At 32.3% G+C, this 21,952-nt stretch overlaps 1 protein-coding gene across 6 annotated transcripts in view; it reads right to left on the reverse strand.

Annotated features, from left to right (window-relative positions):
* Positions 1–1,085: 1,085 nt before the first annotated feature.
* EPHA5 (EPH receptor A5) overlaps positions 1,086–21,952 on the reverse strand; it is a 320,717-nt gene continuing 299,850 nt past the window's right edge. For 4 of the 6 annotated variants that reach the window (XM_049790014.1, XM_049790012.1, XM_049790010.1 and 1 more), the window contains 3 exons: positions 19,606–19,799; positions 9,486–9,641; positions 1,087–1,307 (listed from right to left, as the gene is read on the reverse strand). In XM_049790014.1, the coding sequence (XP_049645971.1) occupies positions 1,202–1,307; positions 9,486–9,641; positions 19,606–19,799 (456 nt within the window). In that variant the 3' untranslated portion in view covers positions 1,087–1,201. Of the gene's footprint in view, positions 1,308–8,114; positions 9,642–19,605; positions 19,800–21,952 lie in introns of those variants that run through there. The other 2 variants (XM_049790011.1, XM_049790013.1) reach the window with 2 other exon arrangements.

Genomic DNA, 21,952 nt, shown 5'->3' on the forward strand with positions numbered 1-21,952 from the left:
AGGGAAAATGGTTACAAAGGATTAACACTTAGGGGTAATGCTTAGTGCTATGTGCCTGGATTTAACAACATTAACAGAAACCTGCACAGTTAAATCCTTCTACATCCTGCTGAAAACGTGCCCTTCGGTGTCAACTTTTCTTGACAAGATATTTTCTGGGACTCAGAAAGGTGAAATTTCTTACAGGGGTGCAAGATTAATGGCTAGAAGAACTGCATTGTCACAGATATCACAAAGTGTTTTTAAAAAGCCAAAGAGGATTTAATCTTATAGACATTTCCTGTTAGTGAATAAAGAGGTTTAGTAGCTTTTGGACACAGGAGAGGGAAAAAAAGTCACAAGCTTATGTTAAATTTTTACTGCTTTTCTACTTCTTCTAGTCATGTTATACTTTGGAACTTTTGTTCCTGTATGTTGCTAAATTAATGTTTTAAAGACACCAAACAGAATGGTAATTGTACATATGTTCAAGTACAAACACACAATTCCAAATGTAAATTAATTCCTGGGTATACAGTAACTTTACAGAGTATATACACACTTATCACCTAATAATTTCTAGAAGAGCAAGTAAAAGTAAATTTATGACACAGAAAAATAAATATACACCCTGTATTGTACTTGTCTTTATCAAACAACTTATTTTTACTCTAGTTTCTATAACTTAATGCTGTGTAACAGCATTTTAAATTACAAAAGAAGTTATCTATTGCAAAATTATTTAACCATATTGCTCTTCAATACACGTACGTAGACAATTCAGACTTGAAGTAAACTTCAGTAAATTGCAGCTTTTTTTTTTTAGCCCACACATGGCTATAAAATGTCTCCTTCCTAATATATTCTTGGAAGTTTTGAAAGGGGTTGCCATAATTCAGTCTGTAAAGGTGCTATCAATACTTATGTATATATTGTATAAAATTGTGTGGAAGTGTTTAAAGGAATGTGTTGATGCAATGCAAGATGATTTTTAGCTTCAAGTTCTCATTCCACACAAGGTATATTTGCTCCTTGAAAAATGAAGATACTGAGAAGATGACATTTTTAGTAAAACACTGATTACAAATTCTGTGGCTTAAACAAATGTACCTCTAAAGTTTAGAAATCATTGATTCCCCCCCTCCCTTTTTTGTTAACTAAATTTCAGGGCTGTTTACAAAGTGCAGAATCATTCACTTGATGAAATTATATTAAAATGAAGTTACAATGGCACCATTCCAGTCACCAGCTGCGCCTTCATTTCTTGAAGGCTGTTCATGATCTTCTTCTGGTGACCAACAAGAGTCACTCCAAGTCGCCTCAAATCCCTGCATGAAGAAAGCACACATTGGGTGTATGTATTGATTCAATTGGCAGCACACCTCAAAATTTCACGCTGGCATAGAGGCAAACAGTTTGGAGAAACTAATTTGATTATAGTCCCGATTTAGACATACAAGGTCCAATTTTCAATGGCAAGGCCCAAAATTGTATCTTGAAAATCTGTTTTCAATCAAATCAATAGTCATAGCAAATAGTGAAATAGCATTTTTACCCTTTTATGACATCATTAATTTGATGGCACAGAATAGCCAAAGTTTACATATTATTACCAATTAATACTTAAATGATACAATTTTATTGATCAGTTTTGAAAATGTGGACCTACAAAATGCACAAGTGCTCTTTATTTTTGCTAAAAGAAGGAAGCTTAAAATGTTTTTTTAAATGTAATACTTAAGTATTGAAGACCAAATTCTTCAAATTACAAAGTTTATATAGCACATCTTTAAGTGACAATCATTACATTGTTCTTATAATACCTCCAAATATTTTATTTTTGTTCTATAACCCAACATACCCAAGCTTTCTTCCTTTACCAAATAACATCTGTGTTCTATTGGCACGTAGAGTATTCTGAAGATTACAGGCTAAAGGAAAATAATTTTAACTAAGATAGTATCTATTTCTTAGATTTTTAAAGTAAAAATGCAAATACTTATGGCTCTAAAATAACAGCATATTTTGGAAATAATGGTTATTGCTCATGGTTTTTAAGTGTTATTGAAAATCTCAGAAATTCAATCCCTTACTGCATATATAGAAAATGTGATTTAGGTATACTTGGCAAGTAGTAAACATTAACTATAGTATAGAAAATTGAAATTCAAATGGCAAAGCTGTTTGTTAATTTTCCTTAAATTTTTACATAAGTATATTATTAAATTAATTAGGAGAAACATAAAGATTCTTTAGCATTTAGTAGATGAATTCATTTCAAATTGTGTTAAAACTTACAAAAAATTACATTGGAATTTAAAAGTTTTTAAAATGTTTTAATTAACAGGACATAGAAATTAAATAGATGGTTGTTTAGACTTCCAAGGTATTAGTATTGGAAAGTTTTATTTAAATAATACCATAGACTTCTTTTTCTCTTTTTGTTTCATTTTTCTCCATAGTTTTAACAAATTGCAAGTAGTTAAAAAGAAGCAATTTATCCTTAAGGTAGAATGTTAATGTTTTAAAAATGTTTTAATTACCAGGACATAGAAATTAAATAAATGGTTGTTTAGACTTCCAAGGTATTAGTATTGGAAAAAGTTTTATTTAAATATTATCATAGAATTCTTTTTCTCTTTATGTTTCATTTTTCTCCATAGTTTTAACAAATTGCAAGTAGTTAAAAAAAAGCAATTTATCCTTAAGGTAGAATCTTTCTTTCTAAGAGTATGACTATTAAATATTATGTTTAGAAATGGCTGTGACTACAAGACACCAGACTACAATATATATAAGAGTAATGTTTGAAATCAAAGATAGTCATCAACAAAACTTAATGACCAAGTAAAAATTCACTTTGAAATATAATCATTTAATTTTCTTATTGCTAGCAGTAAAGTATACTATGAAATAGTAACAAATTAATGTAGCAAGCTTGAGTTTCATCTTGTTTCATTTCAGTTAAATCAGAATTTTCTCAGTCTTCACCCTATCAAACTATAGGCTGTCTAACTTTTTTGCTATGGAATTCTGTATATGCAAGATATGATATACAGCATGCCTGGCCTCCACACACTAAATACCAAAAGCACTGCTCTCTGAAAACCTTCTGTTGTAAGAGTATATTCAGACACAACCACCATCTTAAGAGTGGTAAAATCCTTTTGATTGAGAATAATCAGTATATTTAAAAAATAATAGTCAATAATAAAGATGTCCTTTTCCCATATGCTGGGAATATACATAATGCTACGCTGTGGATAGTCATTAGTTTTCTCTTATGGATGAGAAAAGAAAGTCTTAGAGAATTTAAAAGACTTAGTACATGCCTGTGCTAAGTCACCTCTCTAAATTTCCCATTATTCTAAGATATAATAAATTATGTATTCACTTATAAAACAATAAATTTGCAGTTATGTAAATGCATGAAATCACACAAGAGAGGGGAAATATAATAAAAGTATCAAAGGCAGTCTTCTTTAAAGGTCATTTATATTGTTAATATTCTCATGTTTTTACTTAAAACTGATCGATACTTGTGTATTGAAAATTTGTGAATAATTATGTAGCTGTCGGTATTCATAGATGGATAAGCAAATTTTAAAATTGATTTTACAGAAGAGAACTAACATTTACTTTAATTTTTTTTCTTCCTTTTGGTTTAGTACCCCAAGCATCTGGTGATGTGTGGGGAAAACTTCCAGCAATGGTCCAAGGATTATGAATTTCCAAGGATGGAACCTAGGGTTTCCATGCACTAAACATTCATTCCAGTCCTTTGAAATATTTGAATTTTCCCAAAAGGACTCAAATGTTTTCATCTGAAAGCAGTCAGTCTTCAGTAGAAATTTAAGTGATTAATAGTTAAAGAGTTAAAGTAAAGTTTAAAAATATGTCTTTACTGTTATGTTTCCTGAAGATTCCAAAGTTGAAAATGGTGATGGAATGAATGCATTCTTATATTGCGCAATTAATATGCCAAGCCCAATTGTTAGAACTTTTTAAAATAGTAATTAAGGCTTATTATGAAGACTTAAAATTATTTTGTTATCATCAATTCAAATAATATGAGCTTTGATATTCAATGCAAAAATTATATTTGAAACAGATATACATGCTTGTACTTTTCATAATCAATACATTTGGGATTATTTTGAATATTTGATTTAATAAAATCATTCATTTTGTTTATTTTTCTTTTTAAAGTCTTAGCTTCTTGTTGATTTTTATATATGATCATATATAAATAATTTAATTCTCTAAATGTAGTTGAACCATGAGAATTATTCTAGCTTAATGCCTTTGAAATTTTAATTTTTATGACATCTATGCCAAACTAAAAATTTGCTTGTTGAGAAATGCATTTGGATAATTAAGTTACAAAATTTATATCTATACAGCATTAACAACTTTTGGGGGGAAGCCACACCCTGTGGCACTCAGGGATTACTCAAGATCTGCTCTCAGAAATTGCTTTTGGCAGGATAGGAGGACCATCTGAGACGCTGGGGATTGAACCCGGGTTTGACCCAGGTCGGCTGCGTGCAAGGTAAATGCCCTACTACTGTGCTATCACTCTGGTCCCAAACATTTCTCATCTTGATTTCATACATTACTTGAGTTAATTTCTCTCTTTCTTTTTATTTTTGCATTTATGGGCCACACCCATGATGCTTAGTGGTTACTCCTGGCTAAGCACTCAGAAATCGCTCCTGGCTTGGGGGACCATATGGGATGCCAGGGGATCAACCTAAGGTTCGTCCTGGGTTAGCGCATTTAAGACAAATGCTCTACCGCTTGTGCCACTGCTCCAGCCCCTTGAGTTTAAATTTCAAGTTAAATTTTAAAAATGTCCTTAATGTAAATGTAATAAGAATAAAATTTTATTTTAAGGCTAATTTATAAACTAAATGATTTTTCCTAAAATATTTTTCTTTTTCTTTTACTGTATTATTCTACCTCTCCTCTTTCTCTAAGTTTCCATTTTATCCCTTTCCTCATTGGAGAAACAAATTTATGAAAGTAGAGTACATCATTTTATATAGTCTATATTATAACTTGGGTCTTTAGCAAAACATTACTTTAAAAATCTAACTGCCATTTCCAAGCTTCAAAATTAATACCCAGATATAGAAAAAAGCATGGTTATAAGGCAATGTTTCTAAAAAAATTTGGAAAATATAATCAATTTTATTCATATAGCATTTCACTCTTAAAACTTTTACACATAGATGGGGCCGGGCGGTGGCGCTGGAGGTAAGGTGCCTGCCTTGCCTGCCTGAGCTAGTCTAGGACGGACCGCGGTTCGATCCCCCGGCGTCCCATATGGTCCCCCAAGAAGCCAGGAGCAACTTCTGAGCGCATAGCCAGGAGTAACCCCTGAGCGTCACAGGGTGTGGCCCAAAAACCAAAAAAAAAAAAAAAAACTTTTACACATAGAAAATTTTGTTCTGAGACAAAGTTTTGAGTGTCATAATATTATACCATCATATCATAAACACATGTAATCTTAAGTAATACTCAAAGCCAATTTTAATGATGATAAACTATAGTTTAGCATAGGCTTATGAATTTTAACAAGATGAGACCAAGTATATTTACAAAAATCTTTTGGATTTATCAACAATGCATGAATAGTTTTAGAAAAGCTAAAATATAATGGATTGCAATTATTGTGATTACATTCCAGCATTTAAAAAATGTTACTCCATAATATTAAGCAGTGGAAAACATCAATATTATGATGTCAGAATGACAGTATGAAAATAAAGAATAGCTTGAGATGCCTAGCTGATGTTTTTGCCAACTCTTGATTATTCAGAATACAATTCATCCACTGTATCTAAGTATTTTCCTTATACATGCTTCTCCCTCCTGCTTTACACATCTCTTAGACATACTTCTGGTACTTTGCCTCAACAATACTGACTTGATAGGAGAAGGGAGAAGAACTATCTAATCAAGAGTCACCAGATTTAGGTATTTTATCCCTTTTGTCATAGTTTTATTAAGCAGTTCTGTGACTGGGATTTTGTTCTTGTGGTTCATGTATATTGTCAATATAAAATATCTACATTTGGAAGAGAGAATTTCACCATGGCCTGGTGAAATAAAACATTCTGAACATTAGAAAATTTAGTTCAATTATGTAGAAGACGGAACATTAAGCATCTTCTTTGTACATTAGGTATATAATGTCTTTATTTGATAAGAATTCTATTTGAGTTAGTGTGTACCAATGTAAGCTCTGAATTTGAAAAGCTTTCACCTCAGTAGGTTCAGATCCTGTTTTATTAAATAATATTAAAAGAAGCCTCTTCAGCTTGCATATAGCAGGTATTATATCTAAATTTTGCTTATTCCCAGAATAATCAAAAGTTGACAGTTCCAGTCTGATAAATAGTTTGAAAAGAAGCTGTAATACTCCTCTTAATTCAGATCTTTGGATTCAATTCGCAACTCACCTCGAGCTCACAATTCCCCCTGCCGACAATAACTCATTGCACTTACACACAGTACAGATTGCACCATGACTGCCACAACAATAGTTCTCATATTAATACTGTACACAGAATAGCAAGATTTAGGCACAGAGAATAGCATAAAAATATCTAAATCTAAAAACAATTTTAAGCGAACATGCTTTGACCTGAAGAACTCTCAAGTTTTCACCCTATCGCATTTTGCTTGTGCTGGCAATAAACATACAGGTACAAATAAATTTAATCTTTACGAAGGATATTTTCACAAAATATAAGTTTCTGAAAGTTTTTTAAATCCTTTACTCATCCTTTTCTAAACATATTCAAGAACAAATTTTATGGCACAGATCATATTTTTAAATTTTAAGTATATGTCACTTTGATTACTGCTTTATATTAATACAATCTATATTTCTATTTTAAGAATTTATGAATATGTTCTTATAATTCTCAGTGTCTAGTAAAACATGTGACAATATTTTATATTATAATTTTAAAATATCATTTAGTTATGGGAAAAACCATTAAAATGTTTCAAGATTTTTTTGATCTCTAATATCTCACAGATCGTTATCATAAAGCTTAGGAATGACTGCCTTTATTGTGGGGGATAAGCATATAGTACAAATAACCAGTTGTTGTTTTAGGCTTCCAAGTAGTACACATGAGTTTCAGGGATCACCCTCAATTTTCTCATCCAGGTAGGTGGATGGGTGGTATAATGTAAGAATCCAGTGATGTGATGCTGGGTTGCAGTGACTTGCTGAGCCTTTGATTATTGGCACCCAGGCAGTGCTATCAGCCTCAGAGGCTCTACCTGGCAATGTTCAATGGATTATTCAGTGCTGGGGATAAAATCAGGATCCACCTCATGCAAGGTCTTAACTGCTGTACCATCTCGCTGCCTTTCCCCCATCTCACCTCTAAGTAACCATTTTTTTTTTTTATGTTTTTTTTTTTTTTGGTTTTGTTTGGACACACTCATAAGTACTCAAATGTTTCTCCTGGCTTTATACACGGAAATAACCCTTGGCAAGCTCAGGAGACCATATAGGTTGTTGGGGAAGGCAAAGACCTTACCCAATCTAGTATCTCTCTGGCTCCTTTGAGCAACCATTTAAAAAAATTTTTCTGGCTAAGTGAATAACTCATTTTCACTATTTTACCTTAACATGGCATTTTGATAACTCTGTTCTTACCATGTAGGAGAGACATCATTATAATAATGAATAAAAACAGTACATATTAAAAGATGCTATATACTCTTCATGAAATCAGCTTCATTGAAATTAAGTTTTAACTGATATATTCACAGTAAGGAAGGCATTAATGTCCTTCAGGAATATGAAGCATTTAGTTGACAAATTGAGACCAACTGTCTCTAAATAAGAAGATGTTAGTATGTCTCCTAATTTTATTGACTCTTCTGATCAGAGTAAATAAAGCAAGAGACAAAATATCTGAAAAGAAGTAATATGAAAGGCAACAACTACTAACGTAATATAAACAGAAAAATGATTGAAGCAAAGATAGAAAAATTGACCATACAAAAATTACTGAAGAATAGAAACGAGGGAGAAACTATGTAGGGAGGGAAGAGAATAAAACTAAAAGATATAAATATATTTGTTAGTTAATAATAAAGAGACATTGTTTAATGCAAATAATTTTATTATATATTTACAAGAAATCTGACATTGGGTAGAAGAAATACCTACAGTATCATTTTAATATAAAATGACAAATGACTTTAATAAATTAAAATGACCATTTGTACTGGAAAATTAAATAGCAATCATGTAAAAATAGTTTTAAATTATCAGTAAAATTTTCAGTTTACTATTTAGATATATCATAAATGATCTCAGTGTATAAAGAAACAACTGAAAAGTCAACATGCCACTAAGTAGATATGATTTGGTGATGATGGTAAGATTAAGAAAGTGATCTGGTGACTTTAGTTACACATAATAAATAAGAGAAATCCTATGACTGTGGGATTAATAGATGATAAATGATGGTACCCTGTTACCTTTTGGTGGATGAGCCATGAAGTCAATGAATCAAAGAATGTCAGAATAGTAGAACTGGTGAGAAGCAATTGCTCAATGTTCATACTATGTGAAGTAATGGAATAAGGACTATGGTTTAGTAGTTTAAAATATTCTACCATGTTCTAATTTTTTTTTACAACAATATTTTAACCTTTGAATTTTTAAGAAATTTGGAGCACATTATCATTATATTCACAGGTTAAAACATTATTAATGTTAGTGTAATCTAGATGGAACCACCATAACAATAGTTAATATTCACAAATAAATATTAGGCTAAAATAATTACACACAGAGTATATAATAAAATAAAATTAACTTACAACTTTAAAGAATTTAATATTGAACTCTAGCAATTTTATTTAATAAGGTTTGATAAATTTTACCTTAAACGTGCAAACAGAAAAGGGCACAATTGGTTCCACTGAGATTGTACCAAATAACAAATCAGAGGCAGAATCTTAAATATCCTTAAATTGCAAGAATATAAGGTGCACCACTTAGAGATTAAATGAGATTCCTGCCTGGGAGGCTTTATGTAAGATGTTGTTAGATGGAATTTCATCATAGCCAAAATTTAAGAATGCATTTTGTCATAATGTAGGACTGGCCACACCAATTGTGCTTACAGTTTGTTTTTGTATTTACATTCAAATAACATAGGTACCAGTAGAAAAACCTTGTTAAGAAAACATCTTTCCACAACACAAAATACCAGTATTTTGCCAAAGAGCTATTATTCCAATTATTCAAATGTTATTTTGAATCAAAGAAGCAAAGATACTGGCCAACAAGTAGCTTTAACCATGCAGTTGTTAACAATACAGGCTTACAAAGAAGTGGCATCTTTCAAAGTTGCCACACAGAGACAAAGTTTAACTGATTTCCCTTGACCTCATTGAGACTGGTTTCTGAACAATTTTTCTTGCCCAGCAATTATGTAAAAATTATCAGAAAAATTACTCACTCCAAGGTCACCTGAGCCACAGCGTCCATTGAACTGTATCCATTTTCCATGAAAATTTCTGTATATCGGCCCATTTTGATTGCTTCTAACCATTCACCTACTGATCTGTAGGCCCCAGATCCCAGTGAACCGTGTTCTGCCAATAAACTAGACACTCTAAAACACATAAAATGTAAATGTAAAATGTAACATTTTAGTATTTTAAAATAAAAATTTGTTCTTATATGACAATTTATAGCCATGAAACTATGCATATATTTATAGAGGAAATGCACAAATGATAACAAGGAAAAATAATTCAAAATAAGGGACATAAAATCAGTCTGTTTAGATTTTTCATAAGTACTTAAAATAGATTAATCATTAAGTTTTCAATAATTTTAACCTTAGTTAAAACTCCTTGCATTTATTTGTTTATTGCTACTTAAATAAAGTATATGAAAATGCCAAACAGATAGGATAGGATAGGATAATTTCTGTAGTACCAATTTCTTTTTTTTTTTAATTTTTAATGTGCTCAAAGTGAATTATAATTACTTCACAAAAATATTTAAGGTACATAGTGACAATGAATGAGGGACATTCCCTCCACTACTGTTGTCTTTCCTTTACCCCTGTATCCCATATCTTCCTCCTTTACCCCCCATAATGCTTGTGTAACTATTCCCCACTTGTATAGCTTGTTGTAAATTGAATATCGACTCTGTTGTCATTGACTATGGGTTTGGTGTTCAAGTCTAATCATTTTTTATTTCCACATGTAGTGTCAATTTCTTCTGAGGTTTTTATATTCATTCATAATCAGTTAAGCTGATTTACTAAAAAACAAAACAAAACAAAATTTATTTATTCTTTTTTAATTTGTTTTTTTGTTTTGTTGTGTTCTTTTTTGTTGTTGTTGCTATCACAGAAAGTTAATGATGCCTTACAGAGTTTGGAGATCAATTTGTATTTAAAAATGACATTTTTAAATTTTGAACAGAGTATATCTGAATGATAGAACTTATATTACTTTATCAACAAAATGCTTCTCATGAGTTCTTGATAATAGGCAGCAAATTTATTTACCAGCATGAACATTTTCTTGTACTAAAAGACATTTGCCTCAAATATAGTGGAAATAACATTCTGTTAAATTTCCTTATACAGAATTTAACAGATACATTGTTTGAAAGAATAGTTTTACAATTTTTCAGGTTAAAGATAAATATGAACCATTATTTAAATGTATTCATATGAATTCACAAAATAGATGCCTCATTCACTCACATATTTTTATGTAAAACAACTAATTATCAGTTTTATGTCTTTCTCAATAATACATCAAATGATTAGTCAAATATTGGTGTGAAACAGCATAAGATTATAAAATCCCTAAAGGAGTTATCAATGTCATAAAATAAAAGACATTAAAATCATTTCTAAAATAATAAGAGTAATTCTTATTGAATATATCTTGTTTAAATATATTAGTTTGATTGAATTTTTTCTATACTATTATACTTTTCTTTCTAAATATAATTACTTTACTTAAGCAACGTGATAAAATTGTTCATGATTGAGTTTCAGTCATATAATGAACACAGCTCTTCATCAGTGTGCAATTACTACCACCAACACCCCCAGTTTCCCTATCACCTTCTCCTACAACCCCCTCACCTGTCTCTCCCCCCATTTTATTTCTTGACTTTGTGGTATGCACTATTGCTAACATAGATATAATGCTTCAGGACATTCTAGCTGAAAGCATATTTAAGGATGAAACACCACTGGCTAAGCAAGTGGAAACAAAAGTAAACAAATGGAACTACATTAAACAAAGAACCGTCTGCACCTCAAAGGAAACAGAAATGAGGATATAAAGACTACTGACTAAATGGGAGAAATTATTCACCCAATACCCATCAGACAAGAGTTACCTAAGATATACAAGGCAAAGATATAAGTTACAAAGCAAAAACCTAATCCCATTCAAAAATGGAGAGAAGAAATGAACCGACATATCCCCAAAGCAGAAATACAGGTGGCTAAAAGAAACCTGAAAATATGATCCACACATCACTAATCTTCCGGGAGATGCAAATCAAAACAATTAGGTATCATCTCAAACCACAGAGATCAACGAACATTACAAAGAATAAGAACAACCGGTGCTGACGTACATGCGAGAGAAAAGAACTCTCATTCACTGTTGGTGGGAATGCAGACTAGTCCAGCTTTTTTTAAAATATTATGTATATTCCTCATAAAACTGGAAAGTGAGCTTCCATATCATCCAGAAGCACCACACTTAGCAATATACACTAGGAACACAAAAACACAATTCAAAAATGTTCTCTTCATTCCTATATTCATTGCAGCACCATTTGCAATAGCCAGATTCTGTAAACAACCTAGGTGTCCAACAATAGAAAAATGGTTAAAGAGATTGTGGTATGTCTACAAAATGGAATACTATTCAGCTGTTAGGAAAATTGAAGTAATGAAATTAGCTTATTATACATGGATGTCTATAATATTATTTTGCTGAGTGAAATCAGTCAGAGGGAAAGAGATAGACATAATAATCTCACATTTTTGTAGGTTATAAAAAATAAGAAATAGTATGTTAATAATATCCAGAGACAATTGATAGGAGGTCCAGAAGAACCAGTTCATGGTTAAATATTTGACACAAAAAGTGGTGAATGCAGTTAGGGTAGTGAATGGTCAGTCCACTGTGGTAGTGATAGTTGGAAGGGATTACCCTGGAATAAAAACTGGCTACTGAAAATGAATAAATAGATATGCACTTTCTTGAATAGAAGTGGTGAAAGGGGGCAACCTTGTGCCAGATCTTAGAAGAAAGGCTTTCAGCTTTTCCCCATAGAGTATAATGCTTGTACTGAGTTTGTGATATGTGGACTTGACTATATTGATGAAAGTTCCTTCATCTCTCACCTTGTAAAAAGATTTTATCATGAACATGTACTGGGCCATGTCAAATTTTTCCTCTTCATCTACTTATATGCTCTTATGGCTTTTGTTATTTCTTTTATCATTATGGTATATGATATTGATTGACTTGTGAATGTTACAACATACTTGCATCTCTGGAATAAATCCTACTTCGTCATGGTGTATAAACTTTTTAGTTTTTGGATTCTATTTTCTAGTATTTTGTTGAGGATCTTTTCATCTGTGTTCATAAAGGATATTGTCCTATAATTCTCTTTTTATAGTATATTTCTATACTTTTGATATCAGAGTGATATTAGCTTCACAGAAACTATTTAGTAGTATTTCCATTTCTTCAAAACAGAAAGTCTAAAAATGATTGTCAGTCTGTCTTCTTTAAAAATTTAAATGTAAATTCATCTAGGCATGGGCGTTTTTGATGGGGGGTAGTGTTTTGATATCTATTTCAATTTCCTCAATAGAGATAGAAATTTCAGATCTTCTAAATCAAATTGGATAAATCTTGAGAAGTTAGAGGAGACCAAAAGTTTATTCATTTCTTTCAGATTCTCATGTTTTTGTGACATAAAATTTCTCAAAGTAATCTTTGATTAGCCTTGAATTTCTGTAGTTTTATTATTTCCTTTTACCTGCCTACTTATGGCTCATTTTATTGCTTCTTTTCCAATTTCCTTAATTATGCCATTAAGTGATTTAAATGGGCCTTTTCTTCTTTCTTGGTGAATGATTGCAAAACTATAATTTTTTCTTAATATTGCTTTTTGCTGTGTCCCACTAATTATGATAATATGTTTCTACATTATCATTTGTTACATGAATTTTTTGATTCCTATTTTGATATTATCCTTGACCTACTGGGTTTTAAGTAGTTAGCTATTTAATTTCTATGTGTTAAATTTGTTTCTCCAGTTCTGTTTGTAATTCACTTCTATTTTATGTGTGCCATGATCAAAGAAGATAATTTATACAATTTCTATCCTTTCTATTTTATGGAGGTATGTTTTATGGTCCAACATATGGCCTATATTGGAGAAGTCCCATGTACATTGGAGAAGAAAGTGTATTCAGCTTTTAGGGGGTGTTTTAAAGTCGTCCATCCATCATCCATCTATCCATCCATCATCCATCCACCCAATATCCTTACTTCCATTATCCTTCCTTCCTACCTTCCTTCCTTCCTTCCTTCCTTCCTTCCTTCCTTCCTTCCTTCCTTCCTTCCTTCCTTCCTCTCTTCCTCTCTTCCTCCCTCCCTCTCTCTATCCCTTCCTCTCTCTCTCTCCCTTCCTCTCTTATTGACCTATAAAAAGATGCCAGGGATATGTTAAATCTTCCAGTAGGGCCCGAATGGTAGCACAGTGGTAAGGTGTTTGCCTTGCAAATGTCCTGCTTTGAAGGAAAGTTGAATTGAAGTTCAATCCATGGCATCCCATATGGTCTCCCAAACCAGGAGTGATTTCCAAATTTCTAAACGCAGAGCCAGGAGTAATCCCATATTGCCCCTGGGTGTGACCTCAAAACAAATAAAAACAAAATAAAACACAAAAAAAGAAATCTCCCACTAATATTGTGTTGCTATTAATGTCTATCTTCAGAGCTATCAACAGTTACATTAAGTAGTTTGCTTGCCTCTTATCATGTACATATATATTTTAGGAGTGTGATTTCTTCCTGATGTACATATTCCTTGATTATTAAGAAATGTCTCTGTCTCCTGCAACTTTTGAAAGCTTGAAATCTGTGTCATCTGAAATTAGTATGTCCACTCCAACAGTTTTTTTTTTTTTTTTAATTTTTTTTTTATTTAAACACCTTGATTACATACATGATTGTGTTTGGGTTTCAGTCATAAAAGGAACACCACCCATCACCAGTGCAACATTCCCATCACCCAAGTCCCAAATCACCCTCCTCCCCACCCAACCCCCGCCTGTACCCTAAACAGGCTCTACATTTCCCTCATACATTCTCAATATTAGGACAGTTCAAAATGTAGTTATTTCTCTAACTAAACTCATCACTCTTTGTGGTGAGCTTCCTGAGGTGAGCTGGAACTTCCAGCTCTTTTCTCTTTTGTGTCTGAAAATTATTATTACAAGGGTGTCTTTCATTTTTCTTAAAACCCATAGATGAGTGAGACCATTCTGCGTTTTTCTCTCTCTCTCTGACTTATTTCACTCAGCATAATAGATTCCATGTACATCCATGTATAGGAAAATTTCATGACTTCATCTCTCCTGACAGCTGCATAATATTCCATTGTGTATATGTACCACAGTTTCTTTAGCCATTCATCTGTTGAAGGGACATTACAGGCATCTTCAAGGAGGAAACTGCACTCTCCAAGCAAGTGAAAGCAGAGATTAACAGATGGGAATATATTAAGCTGAGAAGCTTCTGCACCTCAAAGGAAATAGTGCCCAGGATACAAGAGCCACCCACTGAGTGGGAGAAACTATTCACCCAATACCCATCAGATAAGGGGCTAATCTCCAAAATATACAAGGCACTGACAGAACTTTACAAGAAAAAAACATCTAATCCCATCAAAAAATGGGGAGAAGAAATGAACAGACACTTTGACAAAGAAGAAATACGCATGGCCAAAAGACACATGAAAAAATGTTCCACATCACTAATCATCAGGGAGATGCAAATCAAAACAACGATGAGATACCACCTCACACCCCAGAGAATGGCACACATCACAAAGAATGAGAATAAACAGTGTTGGCGGGGATGTGGAGAGAAAGGAACTCTTATCCACTGCTGGTGGGAATGCTGTCTAGTTCAACCTTTATGGAAAGCGATATGGAGATTCCTCCAAAAACTGGAAATCGAGCTCCCATACGATCCAGCTATACCACTCCTAGGAATATACCCTAGGAACACAAAAATACAATACAAAAACCCCTTCCTTACACCTATATTCATTGCAGCTCTATTTACCATAGCAAGACTCTGGAAACACTCCAACAGTTTTAAGGGATATGTGTGCTGGAAGATTTGTATTCCAACATTTCACTTTGATTCTATGTTTGCTCTGACTATTCAAATGTGTTTCTTGGGCTGGAGCGATATTATAGTGGTAGGGTAGCTTGCAGGGGGCTGACCCAGGATGGGCCAGTTCGATCCTGGTATCCCATATGGTACCCCAGCCTACCAGGAACAATTTCTGAGCACAAGCCAGAGCACCACTGGGTGTGGCCCACCAGAAAAACCACCACAACCACAACAACAAAAATGTGTTTCTTGCCGGAAGCAAAAATTTGTATTCAATATTCTGAACAATTTTGTCACTCTATGTCTTTTAACTGGTGTATTTAGGCCACTGACATTGAAAGATATTACTGTCATAAGGTTTTGTGCCATATTTTTAGAAATGGGGTGTGTTTGTAGAGTTTGTCTTAGATTAAAGTAGATAAGCCCTTCTTATATTGTTGGTTTTGAGTCTATAAAGTTTCTGAGCTCTTGTTTCTACAAGTTTGACTGGGTGAAGTATTTGTGGTGAGGCATTCATTCATTGAAAATTTTTGTTCTACCAAGTCTCACCATGCATCTGGGCCTAACAGATAGCATGTATTAAATCTGCTGTGAATCTTGAGGATTCTTTTTATTCCCCTTTTATAATTTTAATTTTAATTACTATTTTTTTATCTTGCTGCTTTCAGTATTTATCTCTATCTATAGTTTTTATCACTGATTATAATGTGCCTTGAGGTGCATTTGTTTTGGTTTTTATTTGCTGGCACTCTTTAGGTATCCAGAATCTGGGTGCATGCACTCTTCAGGTCTGGACATATCTAAGTACTGATATCTTTGACTGTTGCTTCTTTATTGGGATTTTCTTCTTGCCTCTCTAGGACTCCATTGATTCTTATTTTGTTTATTCTGAATTCATCCCAAAGGCCTATTGTCTGTTCACCTAATTTTAGGACTTTTTATATCTTATTTTTATTTGTTTCAAGGCTTTAAGACAGCTTCTTTTGTTGTATGAGTTGTAAAGCTCATCTTCCAGCTCACTAATCCTATCTTTAGCAGCTGTTACTCTACTTGTGAGGCTTTCCAGTAATTTTTCACTTCACCTACCAAATTTTTCATTTCTATTATATCTGTTTGAATTTTTCTTATTTCTAATCTCAGATACTTTTCATTGTATTGGCTATCCATTCCATGGTTTCTTTGAGTTATTTGACCATCTTTCACATTTCCTTTCTAAAGTCCTTATCAAAGAGGTGGCTGATATTTGTTGTATGTACACCATATTCACTAGGTGTGGTGGGGTTCTGCATTGCATATCCCTTGTGTCTTTTCTAGTATGGAATTTTTTTATTAACTAACTGAACACAAAAATAAACATATAATGATGGTTATATCCTTCCTTTATTATTATTATTTTTAAAATTAATATCTTTATTTAAACACCTTGATTACAAATATGATTGTACTTGGGTTTCAGTCTTAATGTATTGTGGTAAGCATCCTTGAAAAAATTTGAGACCTCAGTGTAAGGAAGACAGGAGTGTTTGTCTCTAGTGACTAGCTTGAATTTTAAATAATCATTTGATTCCAAAAGATGTTTATAATTACCACAGCTGCTGGTCTCTTTTTGCCTGTCTGAGTGTAGAGACCTTTGTTGAAAATGTATTTTTTAATTTATTTTTATTTATTTCCTCTATTATATAAAATATATAGTTTTTTTTTTCTTTTCCTCTTTAACTTCACTTGTTATGAAAGCCTACTAGAAAAAGTTTTGCCTGGGATAAAATCTCAGGTCAAAACCAAAGAACAGAGATTGTGTAGCCTCCCAGGAAGGAGTTTGGTTCCTGATGTTGCTGCTGGGACCTGTGTTGTTTCTGCAACTGGGGTTTGGATGCTTTCCAATCACTTGGAGTCTAAGTTGGGACCACATGACTCATGCTCAGGGAGGGAGGCATACATGTATTATAAAATGTAAAGGCTCTTATCCTAAGAGCTTGTATCTGTGCATAATATTTCTCTTTATTTAGAGAGCCTATGCAAAAGGTATGGTGCCAAATTATATTGCTGGTGCATTTGGGGGCAAGAATGATAGGCTCTACATTCTCTGTGACTAATCAGAACTTATGGAACCGCACTGAAAGACTCTATCCGAGGCTTTGTCCAAGGGTCTGAGCAAAAACCAAGAACACTAATTGCAGAAGACTGATTACAACAACAATGATGGAACAGAACTTCTAGAACCATAAAGAAAATCTCTCTCCTAGCCTTCGTCCTAAGACCTACACAAATACCAAGATCTCTAGCTAAAGAGGCCTGATGTTATCATCCACAACTGAGTGGAAAGTTTCCTGGCACCATGAAAAGACTTCGAGATGTGAAAATGAACGTGTATGCTTCAAGGGTGGAGAATCCTGTATGTCTTATGCCAAGGGAATTCCCTTTCTAATTTCCCCCAATAATTACTGTGCCCTTGCAAAAAAAAAAAAAAAAAAAAAAAAGAAGAGGAAGAAACACAAACATTTTTTTTTTTTTTTTTTTTAGTTTTTGGGTCACACCTGGCAAACACAAACATTTTTAAGTAGTCGCTGGTTTAGCGTTTTGTTTTAGACTTTTTTTTGTTTTGTTCTTTTGTTTTGTTTGTTTTACCTTTCGTTCTTGTTTTATCTTTTTTTCTTCTTTTTCGTATGTGTGGGTGATTGTGTGTGGTTTCTTTTTCTGTTCTTTTGTGGGGTTTTTTTTTTTTTTTGCATGTCTTTCGTAGTTGCTGATTTTTGTTTTTTCTTTCTATTTTTTTGTATTTTTGTTGTTATGGGTTCGTTTTTTCTCTCTTGTTTTGTTTTGTTATCTTTTTTCCCCTTTCTTCTTCTAAATTGATATTTATAACACCTAGACGATTCCTTCTAGTTTTTTTTCTTTTTTCCCCCTTTTCATTTCTTACACTTCCAACAGAGCCACATTACTGAAATCAACTTGCTCAGTCTCATAATTTGAGGGGGGAAAATGGACAGTACCAGGACTAGACATTTAGTGGAAATGATTAGACTTGAACACCAAAACCAAAGTCAAGGACAACAGAATTGATATCCAATCTACAACAAGCTGTACAAGTGGGGACCAGTACACTAGCATCCTGGGGGGTAAAGGAGGGAAAAGGGATGGAGGGAGGACAATACTGGTGGTGGTAATTACCCTTATTCATTATAACTATGTACCTTAAATGTTACTGTGAAAGATGTGTAACTCACTTTGGCCAAAATAAAAATCAAAACAAAAAAAATTGCTAAAAAATGATTAGTAAAGCAAAAGAATATGTAAAAAAAAAAAAAAAAAAAAAAACAAAGAAAAGAAAAAAAGAAAATGCAATCTGGGCCCTGAGGCCCTACCTAAATTGCCAAGCAAGCTAGATTGGATTGGGCAAAAAGATATCTAGAAATAGAGTTGCTCCCAAGCCTCACTGCTGAGACTGTCTGGCTGGGTCTCACAGTAGTACTCCAGCAAGTTCCCTAGGAGCTTCATTTTTGATGCTGTGATTGCCTGTATTTCCTTTCCAAGAGAAGGGTGCATGATGGTCTGGTGAATTTTGGAGCTTTTTACTTTCGGGGGCTTATATGGATGAGCTGATCTCCATGTCTCTGGACTCCACTCCACTACTGCTATGGCAGGCATTATTGCTGCTGCAGTGTTTCTGCCGTTTTTTAAATAATACTTTGCTTTATTGAGAGTGAAACTTTAATTGGGCTATAGTTAAAGTCACCTCAAACTGATACGTTACACAAATGGAATAGTTATAAATATTGGTATCTTTTACATTTTAGGTGGACATACCTGTTTATACTATTTACAGTCAAGTTTTACACCTGGCTCTGCACTCAGCAATTTCTACTGGCAGTGCTCAAGGCACCATGTGGAAATTCAGGAATCAAAACCAGAATGAATGTTTGCAAGGCAAGCTCCCTACCTGTTGTACTCCTTTTTTTTAAGTAAAATACTATCACCTACACTTAATTCCTACCAAAAAATAATATAAGCAAACTATATCCATATAAAATAAATCATATATATTCATATATATATATAGGTCAATGTATATGTGATACACTTTAATTGGTATTAACTGAGAAAACATTTATAGAATCAATGTGAATTAGCTATCTTCAAGAATATCCAAGATCTGAGCTTTTACCTGCTTGATGCATTAACTAGAGTCTTTAAGCTACTTGGATTCCGTATTAGTTTGTCCAACATATTGACGATTTCATCAAACTTGGGCCTGCTATTTCGGTCTTTCTGCCAGCAATCCAGCATTAATTGATAGAGAGCTGCAGGACAGTCCATGGGACTTGGTAGACGGTAGCCTTCCTCAACAGCTTTAATCACCTGTGTAAGTAAAACAGAAGCAGCTGTCAACACAATCAATTTAATATAGAATAACTTAAAATTTTTTCCTATTGTCAAATTTTGATCATTTCTTGTTATTACTCTTACAGTAACATCTGGTATCATCGTATAAAATAAATTATAAATTCTATTGGCATACATTATCAATTTATGTTAGATTTATCTTTTCATGGTGAAATTAGGTAGAGATTAAATTTTCTAGTGATTTTTGTCTTGACTTTAATGTCTTTTTCTTCAGTTAAAAAATAGGTACAGAATCACTTTTTACAAAACATAACACATAATAGAGCTACAATTTTACCTCAAAAAAGATTTTTAGGTGGTAAATGATGGCTGAGTCAAAGACTAAATTAGCATAAATTTCTCATGTATCATTTAATAAAGCCAAGATCTGGGTATTTATTATTAACTCCTTTCTTTCAGGAATTTGGGAGGATTGTCTAGCAGCAAAATAATTAATAAATAAATTTCAACATAAGTAGACACATGAATTTCAGTCCAATTGTGATATTGTTTCAGTAAGAACATTATAACATTATTGTTCTAAATGCTGGTTTAGAAGATACACTACTAAAATCATAATGTTTTATTCAATTGTTAACATTCAAATATTTAAATTTGTTATATATTACATATAATGTATAAATATATATTTTATGTCTATAAAATATATTAAAACCTATAATATATTTCTCAAATTCTAGCACTAATTTAACCCTACTTGAAATTTAATTGTATTTTCTAGTAAGAATTTTGATATTTATAAGTTAATTGATTTAATCATAGCTCCACTATTAACAGCTATTCTCTTTATTAGTATGCTTACCCAAATAAAATGCCTTAATAATCCAGCTTAAATCATGAAATATTTCATACATTCAGAAAAAATGTTATTTATATGTATTTGTATATAAAACAATGTACTTTTTGTCCCAAAAGATATACAATTCACTTTTCTTTTGGGGTTTGCTCAGTAAGTGTTCAAGGCCATACATGGTGCTAGTGATTGAACAAGGCTTGACTATTAGGAGAGCAAGTTCCACACTTGATGAACTAATTCACTAGTCATACAATTAATTTCTAAAAATACATTTTAAGATATTGTTTAATATTTAAGAAATAGTATTCAGTAGTTAAATTCTCCCACTTATATGTATTCTTTATATGTGACTTGAGAAGTATAAATTAAATTAATTTATTAGTTTCAAAGTAATTTTCTTAATCTAGGAAATCATTTTCAGAATATATTATTCAATCATCTTTATTTTCTGATAAATGTATAGGGAGAAATATAATAATATGTCTCTAAACGAGAATTTATCCAATGTAATTAGGTGATTGAAATTAATTTTAAATTCACCCTTAGCATTTATCCTCAAAATTTATTAAACCACGAGTATAATTTTTGGACATTATAAATTTTTTCATTTATAGCAAAAATTGTCATAGTTTTAAATAGGAATGAATAAAACTAGTATCATATTGGTTAGTGAAATATTATAAAACTACCAAAGGTGTTACATGAATTATTCATGTTATATAATTTAAAATACATAACAGCATGAATTACATTCTAATATCTTTACTAGAATCACATTTATCAATGTAGAAGGTTGTAATGAACAAAGGGAAAAGAAAAAATAGTACTGGTTTAAATGTTCTGAATTATTGTGATAATATAGGCATTTGTTAGCATTAATGTATAAACCAATAGTATGAAACATTGCAAATAATTTTATCTCTTCTGGTTCATAAAACTTAATACTGTACATTTTGTGTGTCATAATTCATTTGGTGAAAGTTAAGCTATGGCTAGAACCCTGAAGTGTGTAAGACCAAAGTTTCTTTCTTTAATCCTTTATTTTAATTTTAGTGTAATTTTGAAGATTTGTTTGTTAAGGTGTGTAAGCTATTCTGGCTATGGCTAGCTTTTGTTTCCAACAGATCTATGTAAGCATTCAAACACACAATACCAAAGATTATATACCCAATATACCCAATCAGAATATTCACTTCATAGTAAAAAATACAAAACTACCACACAGTGATATATTGTAATTATTTAGCAATGGCTGGCCTTGTGCAATTTGTATATAGATCAGTAAATTTTTCTTAATAATATGATATAAATA

This window comes from Suncus etruscus, chromosome 16 (assembly GCF_024139225.1).
Source record: "Suncus etruscus isolate mSunEtr1 chromosome 16, mSunEtr1.pri.cur, whole genome shotgun sequence".
Classification (NCBI taxonomy): domain Eukaryota; kingdom Metazoa; phylum Chordata; class Mammalia; order Eulipotyphla; family Soricidae; genus Suncus; species Suncus etruscus.